The sequence below is a fragment of the Myxine glutinosa genome, chromosome 13, assembly GCF_964187855.1.
Source record: "Myxine glutinosa chromosome 13, kmMyxGlut1.1, whole genome shotgun sequence".
Lineage (NCBI taxonomy): Eukaryota > Metazoa > Chordata > Myxini > Myxiniformes > Myxinidae > Myxine > Myxine glutinosa.
Window position 1 is genome coordinate 17,615,274 of NC_136273.1, and position 15,007 is coordinate 17,630,280.

Below are 15,007 nucleotides of genomic sequence, written 5' to 3' on the forward strand. Positions count from 1 at the left end.
TGGCCTGAACAAGTTGGCAGTTGTTTGGAATCTTCTCCACTTGTAAATGATCTTCCGGACAGTCGAATGATTGATTTCAAATTCTTTGGAGATCTTTAAAAATCCCTTCCCAGACTCGTAGGCATCTACAACCTTCTTTCTGAAGGCCTCAGAGAGCTCTTTTGATCTAGGCATGGTGATGCTGCACACTTCAACAACAAAGAGCAAACCAAACTAAATGTCTGAGGTTTAAATAAGACAGGTTCCTCCAAGATCCTCTCTGACGAAGTTCTAATCATTTGCACCTGAGCTGGTGCACCTGATTCTAATTTTAGGTATTTGAAGTAGTGATAAATGTAGGGGTGTACTTACTTTTTCCACATGCGAAATTTGCATTTATGTTTATTTCAATTATACAATGGACTACAAAATGTAAATGTTTCATGATATTTGTTATATTATATCACCTTTATCTATCAATATTATTGAAATGAAGATCAAATAGCTGTATGTTGAAATATGTTGAAAAAGTCAAAACTTTACATGGGGTGTACTTACTTTTTCACGTGACTATATATATGCAATGTCTCCTTCCTACCCGAAAGCTGCATCATGGTTGTTCAAAACTTCATGAGCTAATTACGTACAGTTTCCCTTCCTACACGGATAGCTTCAACGACGTATACTCAGTCTATTTTAAAGACCAGTTCTCAGGTCACGAGTAAAGGACTAGAGTCATCGACCATGGTTTCGCTCTTTTTGGAGCTCATCAGGACGACCTACCACAAAATCGTTTACTCGTGACCATGTAACCCTGTGACCTTAACTGTTATAGCACCTCCGAGCTTGACCAAGCAGCAAGGCTACAGTTCGTGTCCCATAGAGTCAAAACTGCACGAACTGTAAGAAATAATGTCTGTCTGCCACACGAGAACTTTACCCTCTATCTTACTACCTCATCAAACAGGAGGTGAGTTTGTGGTCGGACGTAATAATAAACCAAAATGTGACCTTCCGACCCGATAGCTGCATCATGGCCGTTCAAAACATCATGAGCTAATTACGTACAGCTTCGTTTCCTACACGGATAGCTTCAGTGACGAATACTCAGTCTATTTTAAAGACCGGTTCTCAGGTCACGAGTAAAGGACCATGGAGTCATCGACCACGGTTTTGCTCTTTTGGATATATGGATGTATATATTATATGTAATACGAAGGAAGGATCGGCAGAGGAAAAGAACGAGGTTCTTTGCGAATCCCTTTCGATTTATGAAGGATCTGTTGTAGCAACTGAAGGTACTGAAGGAAGAGTTGGAAGTTCACCTGCGTGTCACATACACAGGCACAAGGAAGAATGAAGTGGTGGAGGACATAGAAGGCTTGGTGATACTGACGGAGCTAGGTGTTCCATTTGATTTGTCGGAGCCAAAGACGTCTGAGGTTGAGGTAGTTTTGAGGAAGGCATGGGTGGCATCGGCTCCGCGATCAAATTGAGTCCCATACGAGGTGTTTAAGAGTTGAGGAGGGATCAGGCAGAATCAGTAGAAGGCTCTGAAGGTGGTGTGGAGGCAAGGAGTGGTGCCCAGTCAATGGATTAGGGCGGAAAGAGTTTATATTCCAAAGCAGGAGGAGGCTGTGACACTCGAGCAATTTAGACCAATGTCATTGCTCGATGTAGATAGGAAGATATTGATGGGTGTCTTTGTGGCACGGCTCTCAGGCTTCATCAGAGAGAATGGTTTTGTGGATGGTTCTGTGCAGAAGGCAGGAACACCAGGATCACCAGGATCACCAGGATCACCAGGATGCTTTAAACACTCGGCAATGGTCTGGCAAGTGTTACAGGAGGCAAATAGGCAAAGGAAGGATGTGGCGGTGGTATGGCTGGATTTGGAGAATGCATATGGGTCAGTGCCGCATGCCTTGATCAGGTATGCCATGGATTTATTTTGGGTGCCATGAAGATTTAGGGATTTTCTGATGGCATATTATGATAAGTTTTGGATGCGGTTTGTGACACAGTCCTACATAACAGAGTGGCAGAAGTTGGAAGTGGCGATCCTGCTTGGATGCATAATCTCCCCTATTCTTTTTGTGCTCGTTATAAAGTTGCTGATACATGTTGTAAGTGGACATGGGAAGGAAGTGGAGCTATCCCCTGGTCAGAGCTTGCCGGCGATGTTCGATTTTCATAGATGACCTGACAGTGGTCCAACAGTCAGCTGATGCAGCAGTAGAGGTACTGGAGCAATTGGAAAGGTTGATGTGCTGGGCAAGGATTGGCTTTAAAGCAAGAAAGTCGAGGAGCGTTGTGGTGAGATTAGGGGTGGTGTATCGCATTCACAGGTTTGAGCTGAGAGCAGAGGCGGATTAAGATTTTTGAGCCTAAAACATCCCCCAAAAAACACGAATGCATGAAAATGCATTAATACAGGAAATCCTTTAAATGTCAAATTTTATGATGCTTAAACTTCCCCACATTCACTTCCTTCCAAATGTCCTCCCATACTGTTATCTGATCTTCCCTTATTCCCTGTTTCACTGCCTAGAAAGCCAGAAAACCTAGGCCCCATCTCCCATCACGTTCATTCACCGCAGTCTTTCTTCATGCCCGAAATCATCCTTCCCACCACCCCATTATGTCTTTGTCTTTTTGGCCTTCAAATTCTCATGCCAAATTCGTTTTGTAATGAGTACAGGATTATGGTGTTAAACCCTTCACAGCAGTACCCTCCCCTACATCATATTCACGACCACGTCCTCCCACCCCCACACCTCCTCTGTGTCCCCCAATTCAGAATCCCTCCACCCCATCTCCCTTTCTCTGTATCCCCATTCACCATCCATCCCATCTTTCCCCTCACCCCATCCCCTCCCATCTTCCCCTCACCCTGTCCCCTCCTATAACTTCTTCCGCACTCCACACCCTCTTAGCTTCCCTCTCACTCCATCTTATGTCCCTTTCCTCATACCCCCCCTCTACATTCCCCCTGCCATCTCCACTTTCCCCCACCCACTCTCCACATTTCTGCACGATACCAACAGCGCTCACTCTCCTGTCCTTTTGGTTAAGGCCACACCAACTAATTTCTTCCATCGCGACCAGGGGCGTATCTATGGAAAATAGCACCGATGGCAAGCACTGAAATTGCGCCCCTGCCCAAACATCTGAAACCCATCTTTTAGATAACTTTACCATAAAATCAGCTCAAAAATACAAGTCAAGCTCGTTATTCTTTTAATTAACAAATTATGGCACTACGTGAAAATTACAACTGCACCTTCCTTGCTTTCGCTGATGCAAATTGGTCTATGATGTGCTCAGTCAGTTTTTTCAGTTTCTTCTCTTTCTACACTCAGCAGAGCAAGATCACAGAGTCTGCCTTGACCCATGGAGGCTCTCAAATACGAAAGTATTCGTTTTTACTTGCTGAATGATCTCTCACAGCTGGCGATGGAAACTGCGATGGTTAGCATTATCTGAATGGCAATGCGAAGATTGGGGAAGACGCTCTCATCTCCATACTGAACAATTAATTCGAGAAGCTCTTCAGGTCTTGATATTTTCATGTTGGCCCGACTTGATAGCAACATTCTGCAATCCAAAATTTCTTCATATAGCTGCTGTCCATCAACATCAGAGCTGTACAATTCGCCCAAATTTTCGCACTTCTTCTTTAGGTCGTTACTGTCGGCGCAGTAACACAGTCCCTCGACATCGAGAAGGAACCCAAACTTGGCGTCAGTGTCGCGCAAACGAGCGAACCTTTCATCCATTTCTCTGTGAAGACGGTCGAGTGTTCCCTTCATGACTCTTTCCATTTCCTCCTTGGCTGTTAACCCAGCGTCTCTTGAGTTCTCATCAGCCATTCGTTTCTTTCGTCTCTGACGTCTTTCAACTTCAATATTCCATTCTTGACAGAGACCGAGTCCTTCTTCGAGTGACTCATGGACCAACACTTCTCTTTCATCATCAAAATGATCTCGGAGGGCTTTCAAATCCAGGGCAGCATCGTGGAAGTTCATGCTAGGATTCTGCAGCCTCTTTTGAATATGGTCAATGCGAATGAGTACTTTGTTCCAAAATCTTAGCAAAGTCAGAAAATCGTAACTCAACATGCGGTTATACAGCTGCCTTGCATCACTTCTTGTTTCACTGGTCTCGTTTTCATTGTCTATCATGTCCTGGAGAACTTGAAGTATCTCCTCAAGGTACTTGTTGACGGGCTTCACTGCTTCTGTCCTTGCACTCCACCTGGTTTCGGACTCCGACTCTTCCGTCCTTTAGCTCCACTTTCCTTCTTGTTCATGAAGAAACGTTTCATGGTCTTCTTACACAATGCTCTGAAATAAGGAAATGGCACTTTTAATAAGAACATTAAATTTCACAGATTTTGCACAAAATTCTAGACTACCTCCCTAGTTTGCGCAGGAGAATGGTCTTACTGCCAGTTGGCACTGAGCAGTGGTACTGTGAGGTATGTGGTCATGTAGCTCCCAGCACTGTATTTTTACCTAATAATTTATATAAGTGGTTTAACAATCTGGCCATCCTAGTGCTTCTCACCCATGATAATCAACGACAGATCATACATCTGGAGAAAATTCTTTTTTCACAATCCGAGGATGGCTTGTCTGACTTTAATAGAAACTGCTCAGTGGCGCCCCCCTTCAAGTGGCGCCCAGGGCACGTGCCATACCTGCCATACCTTAGCAGGGGCGGATCCAGGGGGGGGGGTGCAGAGGGTGCACACCCCCCCCCCCTTCGATCCAGGATGAGGGTGCAGGCAGTGCGAATCTGCTGAACTGTTGGACCAGGGAAGAACACAAGGAACTGCAGAAACTTCCAAGAACGCACGAAATGCTGTTTCTGACGATGAACTTTTTAACATTTCTTGAGGGGAGCCCCAGACCCCCCTATATCCCCCCCCCCCAGCGCTATAGTTTCATGCACGGCCCACCCCCCCCCCCCCTCCCCCGTCTTGAAATTCCTGGATCCGCCGCTGCTTAGGTACGCCACTGATAGCGACACAAATGGACAGTCATGGGATAATCGTAGGAAATCATGGAAAGTTGCTGTGGTGACGATGCACCAGGCCACACCAACAGATGCCAAACGACTGGCTGACATCGGTTCAGCCACTAAAACTAAGAAGGCATCTGACAAATCTCACACTCTTACAATGTCTCTCCGAAAGGACTGACTGGAAAATCCTCCCATCTACTTTCTCAACAATCCTCTCCAAGAAGTTCTGTCGCTCAAGCTTTTGGGTCTCACTATCTGCCATGATCTTTCTTGGGAAATCCACATTTCCAAGCTGGCCTCCAAAGCCAGTCGCCGACTGGGCATCCTCCGTGGTGCGAAGTCCTTCCTTGGCACACCTGAGCTCCTCACCACGTACAAGGCTTTCATCCACAGCTCAATGGAATACTGTTCCCCCCTCTGGGCTGGTGCTCCTGCCTCACACCTAGCTCGGCATCACGCTGTTGAGGCCAAAGCTTTCAGAATCATTGGAATCTCCTGCGATGAAGTCAACTCCGAGGGCCTTTCACTCACTCACCGCAGGCAAGTTGGTGGTCTTTCTGTCTTCTACCGACTCCTCTCCGGCCTTGCTCCCCCAGCTCTCTCTGTGCTCTGTCCCTCCAATATTCCTTCAGGTCGCACAAGATCTGCCTGCAACCCTCTTATGGTTAAACTGCCAAAATCTAGGCTCTCTGCTCACCTTCACTCTTTCATTCCCCTTTTCTCCCACCTCTGGAACAAACTCCCCCACTCCCTTCAATCCCACTCCTCCCTCCAGGTCTTTAAAACAGCTGTTCACCACCATCTCTTATCTTCCCCCATCCAAAACCTTGATCTTTTCTACCCCTGGTAATTCACCCCAGAGTCCTTGCAGTGTTCATATGTTTTATACCTCTCCCACCTCCCCCCAAGTCCTCCCGATGTCCCTGCTCTCAAATGTTGTGTTTGTGTCCTTCCCCCTCTCTCCCCATCTTGTCTGCCGCTCCCCTTGTTTTTTGTGTTTTGTGTGTCGGTTTGACTTTTTGTGTGATTAATGTTAGCTCTTTCACGAGCCTCGATCTCGTATACAAAAAAAAAGAAAGAAAAAAAAAGAAAAGGCGAGCAATGATTGGTACATCTGGCATGTCAAAATACAGTTTGTCACTGGGGAAAGTACAGTAACAGGAAAAGTATGAAATGGCACAGGCAAAAATCTCACCTGAATTAGTTTCTCACAATTTGGCCGTTTTGCGAGTCAGGTGGAAGCCATCTCTCTGAAAGGACCACGTGGAGAATCGTCCATATCATCTCCTTCCTCAACGACCTCCTGAAAATGCCCAGTCACTCAAACCTTTGGGTCTTTTCTCAATCTTTTTTCAGCCATGGCCCCTTATTGGGCAAACCACATATCAAGGTTTGCCTCCAAATCCTGCCACCAACTGGACATCCTCAGTCATGTAAAGTCTTTCCTTGGCACATCTGAACTATCTACTTACAAGATATTAATTCCCAACTTCATGGAATACTGCTCTCCCCTGTGGGGTGCCACCCCTGCCTCACCGCACCTTGCTCAGCTTGATGATGTGGAAGCCAAGGACTTCAATATCATTGATATTTCCTGCGATTAAGCCAAGTCCCTGTGCCTCTTACTTTCACATCACTGAGAGGTTGGTGGTTTCTTAGTGTTCAACTGCCTTGTGGTCTTGCATCCTCTGCCCTTTCTGCGCTCTCTTCCACCCCTCTCTCCTCCCTTCCCCTCAGCCTCCTCTTTATTTAATTTTTCATATATTTTATTTCTACTTCTTTCCCAGTTTTCCCTTCCACATCTGTGTTGAGAATTTATGTCAACGTCCAAAATACAAGGTGACAGGTCATTCCACGTAAACCCAGCAAAATAGCCTCTGAAAAAAATGAGGATGGGGAAAAATTTAAAAAGTGACAAAATCGCCCTTGCCACAAATCATGGCTTTGAACTGTTACATTATTGCCAGCAAAAGTCGTGCAGTTAAATGTCTCCTAATGTTGCGAATTTCCGCAGAGAAGTTGAACTGATTCTCATCTAACTTTACGATGTCGGTTATAAATTTACGACTGGGCACTGCGATCTTCTTTACAAGTTTATAATAAACATCGTGCATGTGTATGATGACCGATTGCCCGGTGGTGTCACTGACCAAAATGTTGGATAACCCGTGCATGTTTGTGGCTTTAAAATAACCACCATTTTCACTGAGTCTTGAAAACTTTTATTCTGCCTATGTTTGTTTTATACTTCTCCCAACCCCTTCCCACGCCTCCTCCCCTCAAGCCCTCTCCCTCCCACAGATCTCCCGATGTCCCTGCTCTCAAATGTTGTTTGTGCTTCCCCTTCTCTCCCCATCTTGTCTACTGCTCCCCTTATTATATGTTTTGTGTGTCTGTTTGATTTTTTTGTGTGATAAATGTTAGCTCTTTCACAAGCCTCGATCCTGTATACAAAAAATAAATGTAAAAAAATGCATGTATAATTCAGAGCAAATAGCAAAAAATATGTATGAAATAATATTCATTCTTTGCTAAAGTAACCATTAATATCCATTAAGGCCCACTTAGCAACTCCTCTTCCTCACAGCACGACGCCCACTAAACGGTCTCTTTCTCCCACATTATCCTTTCCTCCTCTTTCCTTACCTCTCAAGCCTATCTCGTCATCGTGGCATGGCATGAAGACCCCTGCTCTGTACGATGCCAGATGCCCACGCGATGCGCCGAAGTGGCAAATCTACCGCCAAGAAACCATGACTGGAGAGGGTTCATGATGACGTGCGTCCCGTGTATAGCACTGGTACCTCACTAGTATTTTACTTTTCATAAATCATAACACTGAAAAACAAGGGATTTCCTGAGGCATGATATTACTGCGAAAATACTAATATTTGATATCACATTATCATGCACAACACAAAAATCTTTAAAATGATCCATAATTGTATGAGAATAGATAAATTCTGGGCAAACTTGTTAAACTGGTTGTGAATTTGGAACCCCCCCAGCCCGGGAACCCGGCGCTGAGGGGCAAGTGCTCCCTTCTGCACCCACATCAGAACCAGAATGCTACTGCACCACTGGGACATGCCATCAGTCGTTGCTTACATAGAACGGTGGTAAACATCCGTAACACACGGATCGGTGGTAAACAAAAGACTGTTTCAATGTAAAGAACTGGTCAGCTGGTCAGCACGAAAACAGCGGGCACCTTTAACCTGCTTACGGTAAGTAATATTACAATATTGGTGAAGTTGAACGATGTCCCGTTAGTTCCAGGTTAAACAAGCGTTACGCCGAGGTCCCCCATCGTTGAAGTGATGAGAGTTGACAAAGTGGAAGACGCAAGGCGGCCATCTTGGATTTTGACTTGGCGACCCAATTTTCATAGCGTTCTTCCTTATGCTTAGATACACCCACACACCAGATTAGAAGTTGGTACTTCGCTTATTTTTCAAGATATTCCGCTCACAAGGTTCAGACATACATGGCGTCAGACATACATGGTGGTGGCCATCTTGGATTTTGACGTGGCTTGCACCCACACACCAAATTAGAATTCGGTCCTTCACTTACGCACGCACGCAGGGACGCATGCACGCACGTTCGCCTGCACGCACGCACGCACGGACGGAGGGGAAAAACCATAGTCCCCCTTTCGCTCCGCGGTGCGACGGGGGACAATAACCTGATAACGATGATGATGATTTTAGTGATAGGGATTCATTACTATTGTGTGGTACGACAGTCACTGAACCATCAATGATCACAAATTGTTATTAAATGTGTGCAAAAGAACTTGAGTATGACAGTGTGTGCTTCACGGTGTACAAAAACAAAAGAAAAGTTAATGATAAAAAGTCGCCCACAAACAATTTCAAGGGTGTGATTTTTAGGGGGGGGGAGGGAGGATTATAATTATTTTTTCAAACCCTGATTTGCTATGTCATAGTCCTTTCTGTCTCCGGGGTACGCCATGAGCATCGCCTCGGTATACAAAAAAAAGTACAAGTATGAGAGATCGTGAAGTCTGGAATTTCGTCATACAGAAAGAAATATATGTACGTTTTTGGGGTAGTGTTGTTAGTTTGGCCAAACCTGGAAGCGTAGGGGACGTTGGAAGACTGCTGGTCCAGAACCTGGCACACGGTACTCAGCCCGGAAACTTGTGGCTGAGATGACACTGTGGCTGAGGCTGGGAACCTGGAATAGCATGAAAACATTCAAATTTTAGCACAAAAAGTCTCAAGTTGACATTCATTAAAATGACGATTTCAATTTATTACAACGATAATCCACCATTAACCAAGGGTGTGATTTTGAAAAACTTAAAATTCCTCACCCCCTGTCATTGCATTTAATATTTAAAATTGAAAAACAAATCAAATTTCACAATCTAACAATTACTAGATCTCACCTTTATCACAATGACTGTAACATCCTGATCTGAACAACGATCTTAAAACAGTTTCAGGTAATTCCCCAGTAAGTGTAGTCTCAGCAGCCACAGATGTAATAAGATAACAATGAGGTTCAGTAATTTCACTTTTTAAAACATGACTTTTGTTTCACTTTTTAAAAAATGACGACATATATATATATATATATATATATATATATATATATATATATATATATATGTATGTATGTATGTATGTATGTATGTATGTGTATATATATATATATATATATATATATATATATGTATGTATGTATGTATGTATGTATGTGTATATATATATATATAAATATATATATATATATACACATATATATATATATATATATATATATATATATATATATATATATATATATATATATATATATATATATATATATATATATATAAATAAATATATATATATATATATATACACATATATATATATATATATACATATATATATACATATATATATATATATATATATATATATATATATATATATATATATACATATACATATATATATATATATATATATATATATATATATATATATATATATACGTATATATACTAGGACGTGCCCGTACGTGGGTGCCCGTTCGGAAAAACATTCCAAACCGCGTGGCAGTAACGACCACAGAACCCCCCCCCCCCTCTATTTACATGAAATGGTTTGGTCCATTCGCAAAGCCAAAGCGAACGACCACAGAACCCCCCCCTCTATTTACATGAATGGTTTGGTCCATTCGCAAAGCCAAAGCGAACGGCTTGCGAGTACGGTGACAATCCCCCCCCCCCCCCCCCCCCCTCTATTTACATGAAATGGTTTGGTCCAAAGCGAACGGCTTGCGAGTACGGTGACAATCCCCCCCCTCTATTTACATGAAATGGTTTGGTCCAAAGCGAACGGCTTGCGAGTACGGTGACAATCCCCCCCCCCCCCCCCCCCCTCTATTTACATGAAATGGTTTGGTCCAAAGCGAACGGCTTGCGGAGTTTGGTAAAGATATCGCCATAGCGTGCACAAACGCGCAGGAAAGCGAAAGAATCGCAAATTAGTTTTAATTAGTTTTAAAACATAGTTTAACGCCAACATAGCGGCAACATAGTTTGCCAACGTGAAATAAATGAATACGCTCTCAAATGTGCCGTCCGAGGCAGAGTCTGTTCGGCACGTTCGGCACACGTGATAGCTCACTGCTCTCTTGCCCGTACGTGGGTGCAAAAAAACATGCCTGCAAACAACAACAAAAAAAAACTTTGAAACCACGTGGCAGTAACGACCACAGAACCCCCCCCCCCCCTCTATTTACATGAATGGTTTGGTCCATTCGCAACGACCACAGAACCCCCCCCCCCCCCCTCTATTTACATGAAATGGTTTGGTCCAAAGCGAACGGCTTGCGGAGTTTGGTAAAGAAATCGCCATAGCTCGGTAACTACTTGTCCGATTAATATGAAACCTTGAAAAGGCACATCCTCGGGTCCCCAGCAATATACCTGGCAAGTTAAAAGTATATCGGACCCGTGGTTGTCGAGAAACAGCGGTCACAGACAAACACACAAACACACAAACACACAGACACACAGACACACAGACACACAGACACACAGAGATTACTGGAATTATAGATAGATATATATATAAATAAAAAAATATATATATACACATATATATATATATATATATATATATATATATATATACATATATATATACATATATATATATATATATATATATATATATATATATATATATATATATATATATATATATATATATATATATATATATATATATATATATATATATATATATATATATATATATATATAGTGTTGTGGATATGAGAATGTTTTTTTTATTTTGTTGTTGTGGTAAAATGTTGTTGTAAAAGGTTGTTGTAAAATATCACCCCTCCTCCCTCCGTTTGTGGTTGTATAAAGGTCAAAGGGCGTTTCCGTAGTTAGTCCATAAAACATACATGCAGGACACGATATATCCTTTCTTTTGACAGTTATATCCTTATTATGTGTATTAGCGTAAGGCTGTGTCTTCCATTAATTGAAATACTCCATTGCACCAGTGAAAGAGATAGATTCCCTTCCATTCCCCCCTTTCCGTCAATTGCAATTCAAAGCGCCTTCCGCATTTTGGTCGGTTTTTCCCTCCAATAACCGCCATTGACCACGAGGCTCGAGTCGGGGAAGGAAGGCGTGTCTCCACCTCGTCATAGAGGGGAGGAGTGAGCCCGCCCCACTCGACCAACCATGAGCCAGGGGTTCGGCTAGAGAGGGCGGAGGAAGAGCGATCGGGGAGGGTCGCAAAGGTTGAGGGGCGGGGGCCTATATAACCCAAGGAAGGGCGTGTCCAAAGAGAGATGCGTTTTTACAGAGGAGAGCAGAAGACAAAAAGGCCTGGAGTTGGACTTTGAGTTGGTCTGAGTTGGTTGGGAGTCGGTCGTCAAGTGCAGAGTGGTGAAGAGTCAGTCAGTAGAGGTGGTGGTCAAGTGGTTGCGTTGGTTGCGGTGAGGAGTCGGTGGTAAAGAGTGAGGGACCAAGAAAGAGAGAGAAAGAGTCCTGAAGCACGAGAGGAAGTTGTTGGACTGGGTGGGACTAAGGAAGGAGAGAGAACCCGTCACACCAATCCCCCAAGCTCCGCGTTGGCTCCACCAAGCGTTCAGCTCCACCAAGCTCCGCGTTGGCTCCACCAAGCGTTCAGCTCCACCAAGCTCCGCGTTGGCTCCACCAAGCGTTCAGCTCCACCAAGCTCCGCGTTGGCTCCACCAAGCGTTCAGCTCCACCAAGCTCCGCGTTGGCTCCACCAAGCGTTCAGCTCCACCAAGCTCCGCGTTGGCTCCACCAAGCGTTCAGCTCCACCAAGCTCCGCGTTGGCTCCACCAAGCGTTCACCTCCAGCCATCCACCTCCTGCAATTCCCCGCGTGAGTCCGTCTTTTGTTTGTTCTGTCCTGGGTTAATTAAGTCTGAATAAGCTAGTATTTTCCCTGTCACCTGCGTCTTATGTGCTTGTAAATAAACGTGACTGCTTCATTTTGCTTGTGTGTAAATAGTCAATAAATTCAGTCGTATTTCCAAACCTTTCTTTGCCTTCGTTTTCCTCTTTGCATTGCGTCGTTTTCGTCTTTTCCCTCATTGAGCAGCTGGGGTGCGATACGGCCAAAGTCTGGGTGAATCGGGTGAGTTTTGTTAGGTTAGGTCTTACACCACCGCTCGGTCTATAACATCTAACCGCGATCTATAACAATTGGTGTCAGGAGTGGGATTCGAGGCCCGACCAAATTTTTTTTTAAAAACGAATAGAGGAAAAAAAAAAAAAAAAAAAAATTTGGTCAAAATTTGGAGCGGCCGAAATTTGTTTTGTTTTACAAAACCTGAATTTTGAAATCGCGCCATGGCTGTTCAAGGCGACGGGATGCCGGTGGGAGAGATAGACGGGGTAGAATCGACCCAGGACTTAGGAAAAAAAATGGTGGAGGAGAGTAAAGAAGGTGTGGTTGAGGGTGTATCAGGTGCACAAAATGGCGTCCTCACGCATGTGGGTGTAGCGGCACCAAATTTTGCCGCGCCCTTTGTACCAACGGTGGAAGACATGCAATTATTTATGGCTGAAATGGAAGCCCTTAGTGAGCGATTGGGAAACCAAATTGAAGAAATAACGAACGGAGTGAAGGCCAATATGGAGAGAATGGAGCAGAGGGACAGAGACCGCAAGTTGGGCGAGCAGGTCCCACGGGTGCACGAGGAGGTAAAGCGGGTCGAAAAGCGCTGGTTGAGCGAAGCGGAGGAAAGCACGGGTACAATGACGGGGGTAGAAATCGCGACACGGGGTTTGAAAAAGCCGGCGACCGATGAGGTAGAGGGAATTTTATTAAAGCCAACGGTCGTCGAGGTGAACAAAGAAATTATGGGTATAGTTGAAATTGGAGAGACCGGGGACTTAAAGTTAAAAGAGCAACAATCGGAGGAAGGAATGGAAATTGCTCAAAGTCTAAATGCACATCCTGATGCTGTACTCGCTAACCCGAATGGAAGTTTGCAGGTTCGCGTGGAGAAAAGGATCCCCCAGGTGAGTCGTGCTGTATATTGTGCGGGTAGATTTTGCAGGAGGATGTTTAGCGACAAAAGAATTTTCGCGCGCTTGGGATCGAGGAAGCACCCGGGCGTTGGTGAAGGGTCCCGTGTGAGTGGAAATGGCACGCGTGGGAGAAAAAAGTGTGCGTCGGCGAGTGGGTGTGTTATAAAGTGTGGGAGTGAAACCGAGTGCGAGCGCGAATGCACGTCGGTGTGTACGGGGTGTGACACAGGGAGTGAGAGCAATACGGAGTGCACGCCCATGGTGAGTGTTACGGAGGACGTAACGGAGGAGAGGTGTGGACCGAAGTGTGCGCAAGAGGTGTGGTGTGTAACAGAGAGAGCGTTGGTGGAATGTACGGACGGCGTTGGAACGCCAGGTTTTGTGAGGGTGAAAGGGGTAGCGTATGCTTGTAAGCATGCAAGTAAAGCGTCGACGGTAACCAGGGTAGTGGTTAGAGCGACGGATAGCCGATGCGAGCACTCGGTGCGAGGGGTGCTTGGTTGGGTGCGAGGCCCGGCGTCGATCGAAGCTGCGTCGTTTCTCTTCGAAGCGTCGTTGCCGATTCGGGCTTGGCCCCGCCCCGCACGGTCGAGTCCGGGCTTTGTCGGGCGAGGCGACCGGTCCGGTTCGAGGGCGAGTGGGAGGAAGCGGAACGGTGCCCCCTCGTGGGGACGGGGTTCCGACCAGGGGAGATTGAGCCATCGGGCCCGGGACCGCAAGGTGCCGCGCCGAGATGGTGCGTGGAATCTCGGTCCAACCAAACCACCTCCCTTGAACCGAAAGCCGGACGGATTCAACCTGCAGGCAACCAAACCACCCGAATTCATTGCTCGGCTTTGCGAAGCCGAGTTTAATGATGTCATGGCGCACCGAGAGGATGTAATAAGTAGACGGATGATGATGGTAGTGATTTGATACGAAATTAATAATAGTGGGTAGAATTGGCAGTAAATGGAAAATTTTTGAATTGGTTGGAATTTGGTGTGCCAAATTGATAGAGAGACCCCCGATGTGGTGGGATGGCAAATCCACCATCCCTCACAGTGGGGGCAAAGGAGCACTAGATTATGGGGTGTATGGCAGTGAAAACTAGCCCGGGTGGGTTAGGTTATATTGATAGGGATCTAGAGAAGATGACATTAGGTGACGTTAAGTTTAGTTAGTGACTGATACCTGTAGTAGGGACGCAGGTAGATTAGTGTGGATGATAATGACGAGGGAGCGCAATAGTTTAAAGGGACGACTGGGAAGCGCAAGTTTCAGAAGGGAGTAGTTAGCTGAGATGATGCCGTGTTTGTGAGAATTGAACAGGAGTGATTGCACAGGTGTGCAACTGGACAGGTGTGATTGCACAGGTGTGCAACTGGACAGGTGTGATTGCACAGGTGTGCAACTGGACAGGTGTGTGGAGCAGTGTATGAGTAGTGAGTGTGTGGATCAGCGCGAA

At 45.1% G+C, this 15,007-nt stretch overlaps 1 protein-coding gene across 1 annotated transcript in view; it reads right to left on the bottom strand.

Annotated features, from left to right (window-relative positions):
• LOC137438317 (serine/threonine-protein kinase BRSK2-like) overlaps window positions 1-15,007 on the bottom strand; it is a 137,040-nt gene that overhangs the window by 44,527 nt on the left and 77,506 nt on the right. Inside the window, exon 17 of the mRNA XM_078767156.1 lies at window positions 9,106-9,210. Within this exon, the coding sequence (XP_078623282.1) occupies window positions 9,106-9,210 (105 nt within the window). The remainder of the gene's footprint in view (window positions 1-9,105; window positions 9,211-15,007) is intronic.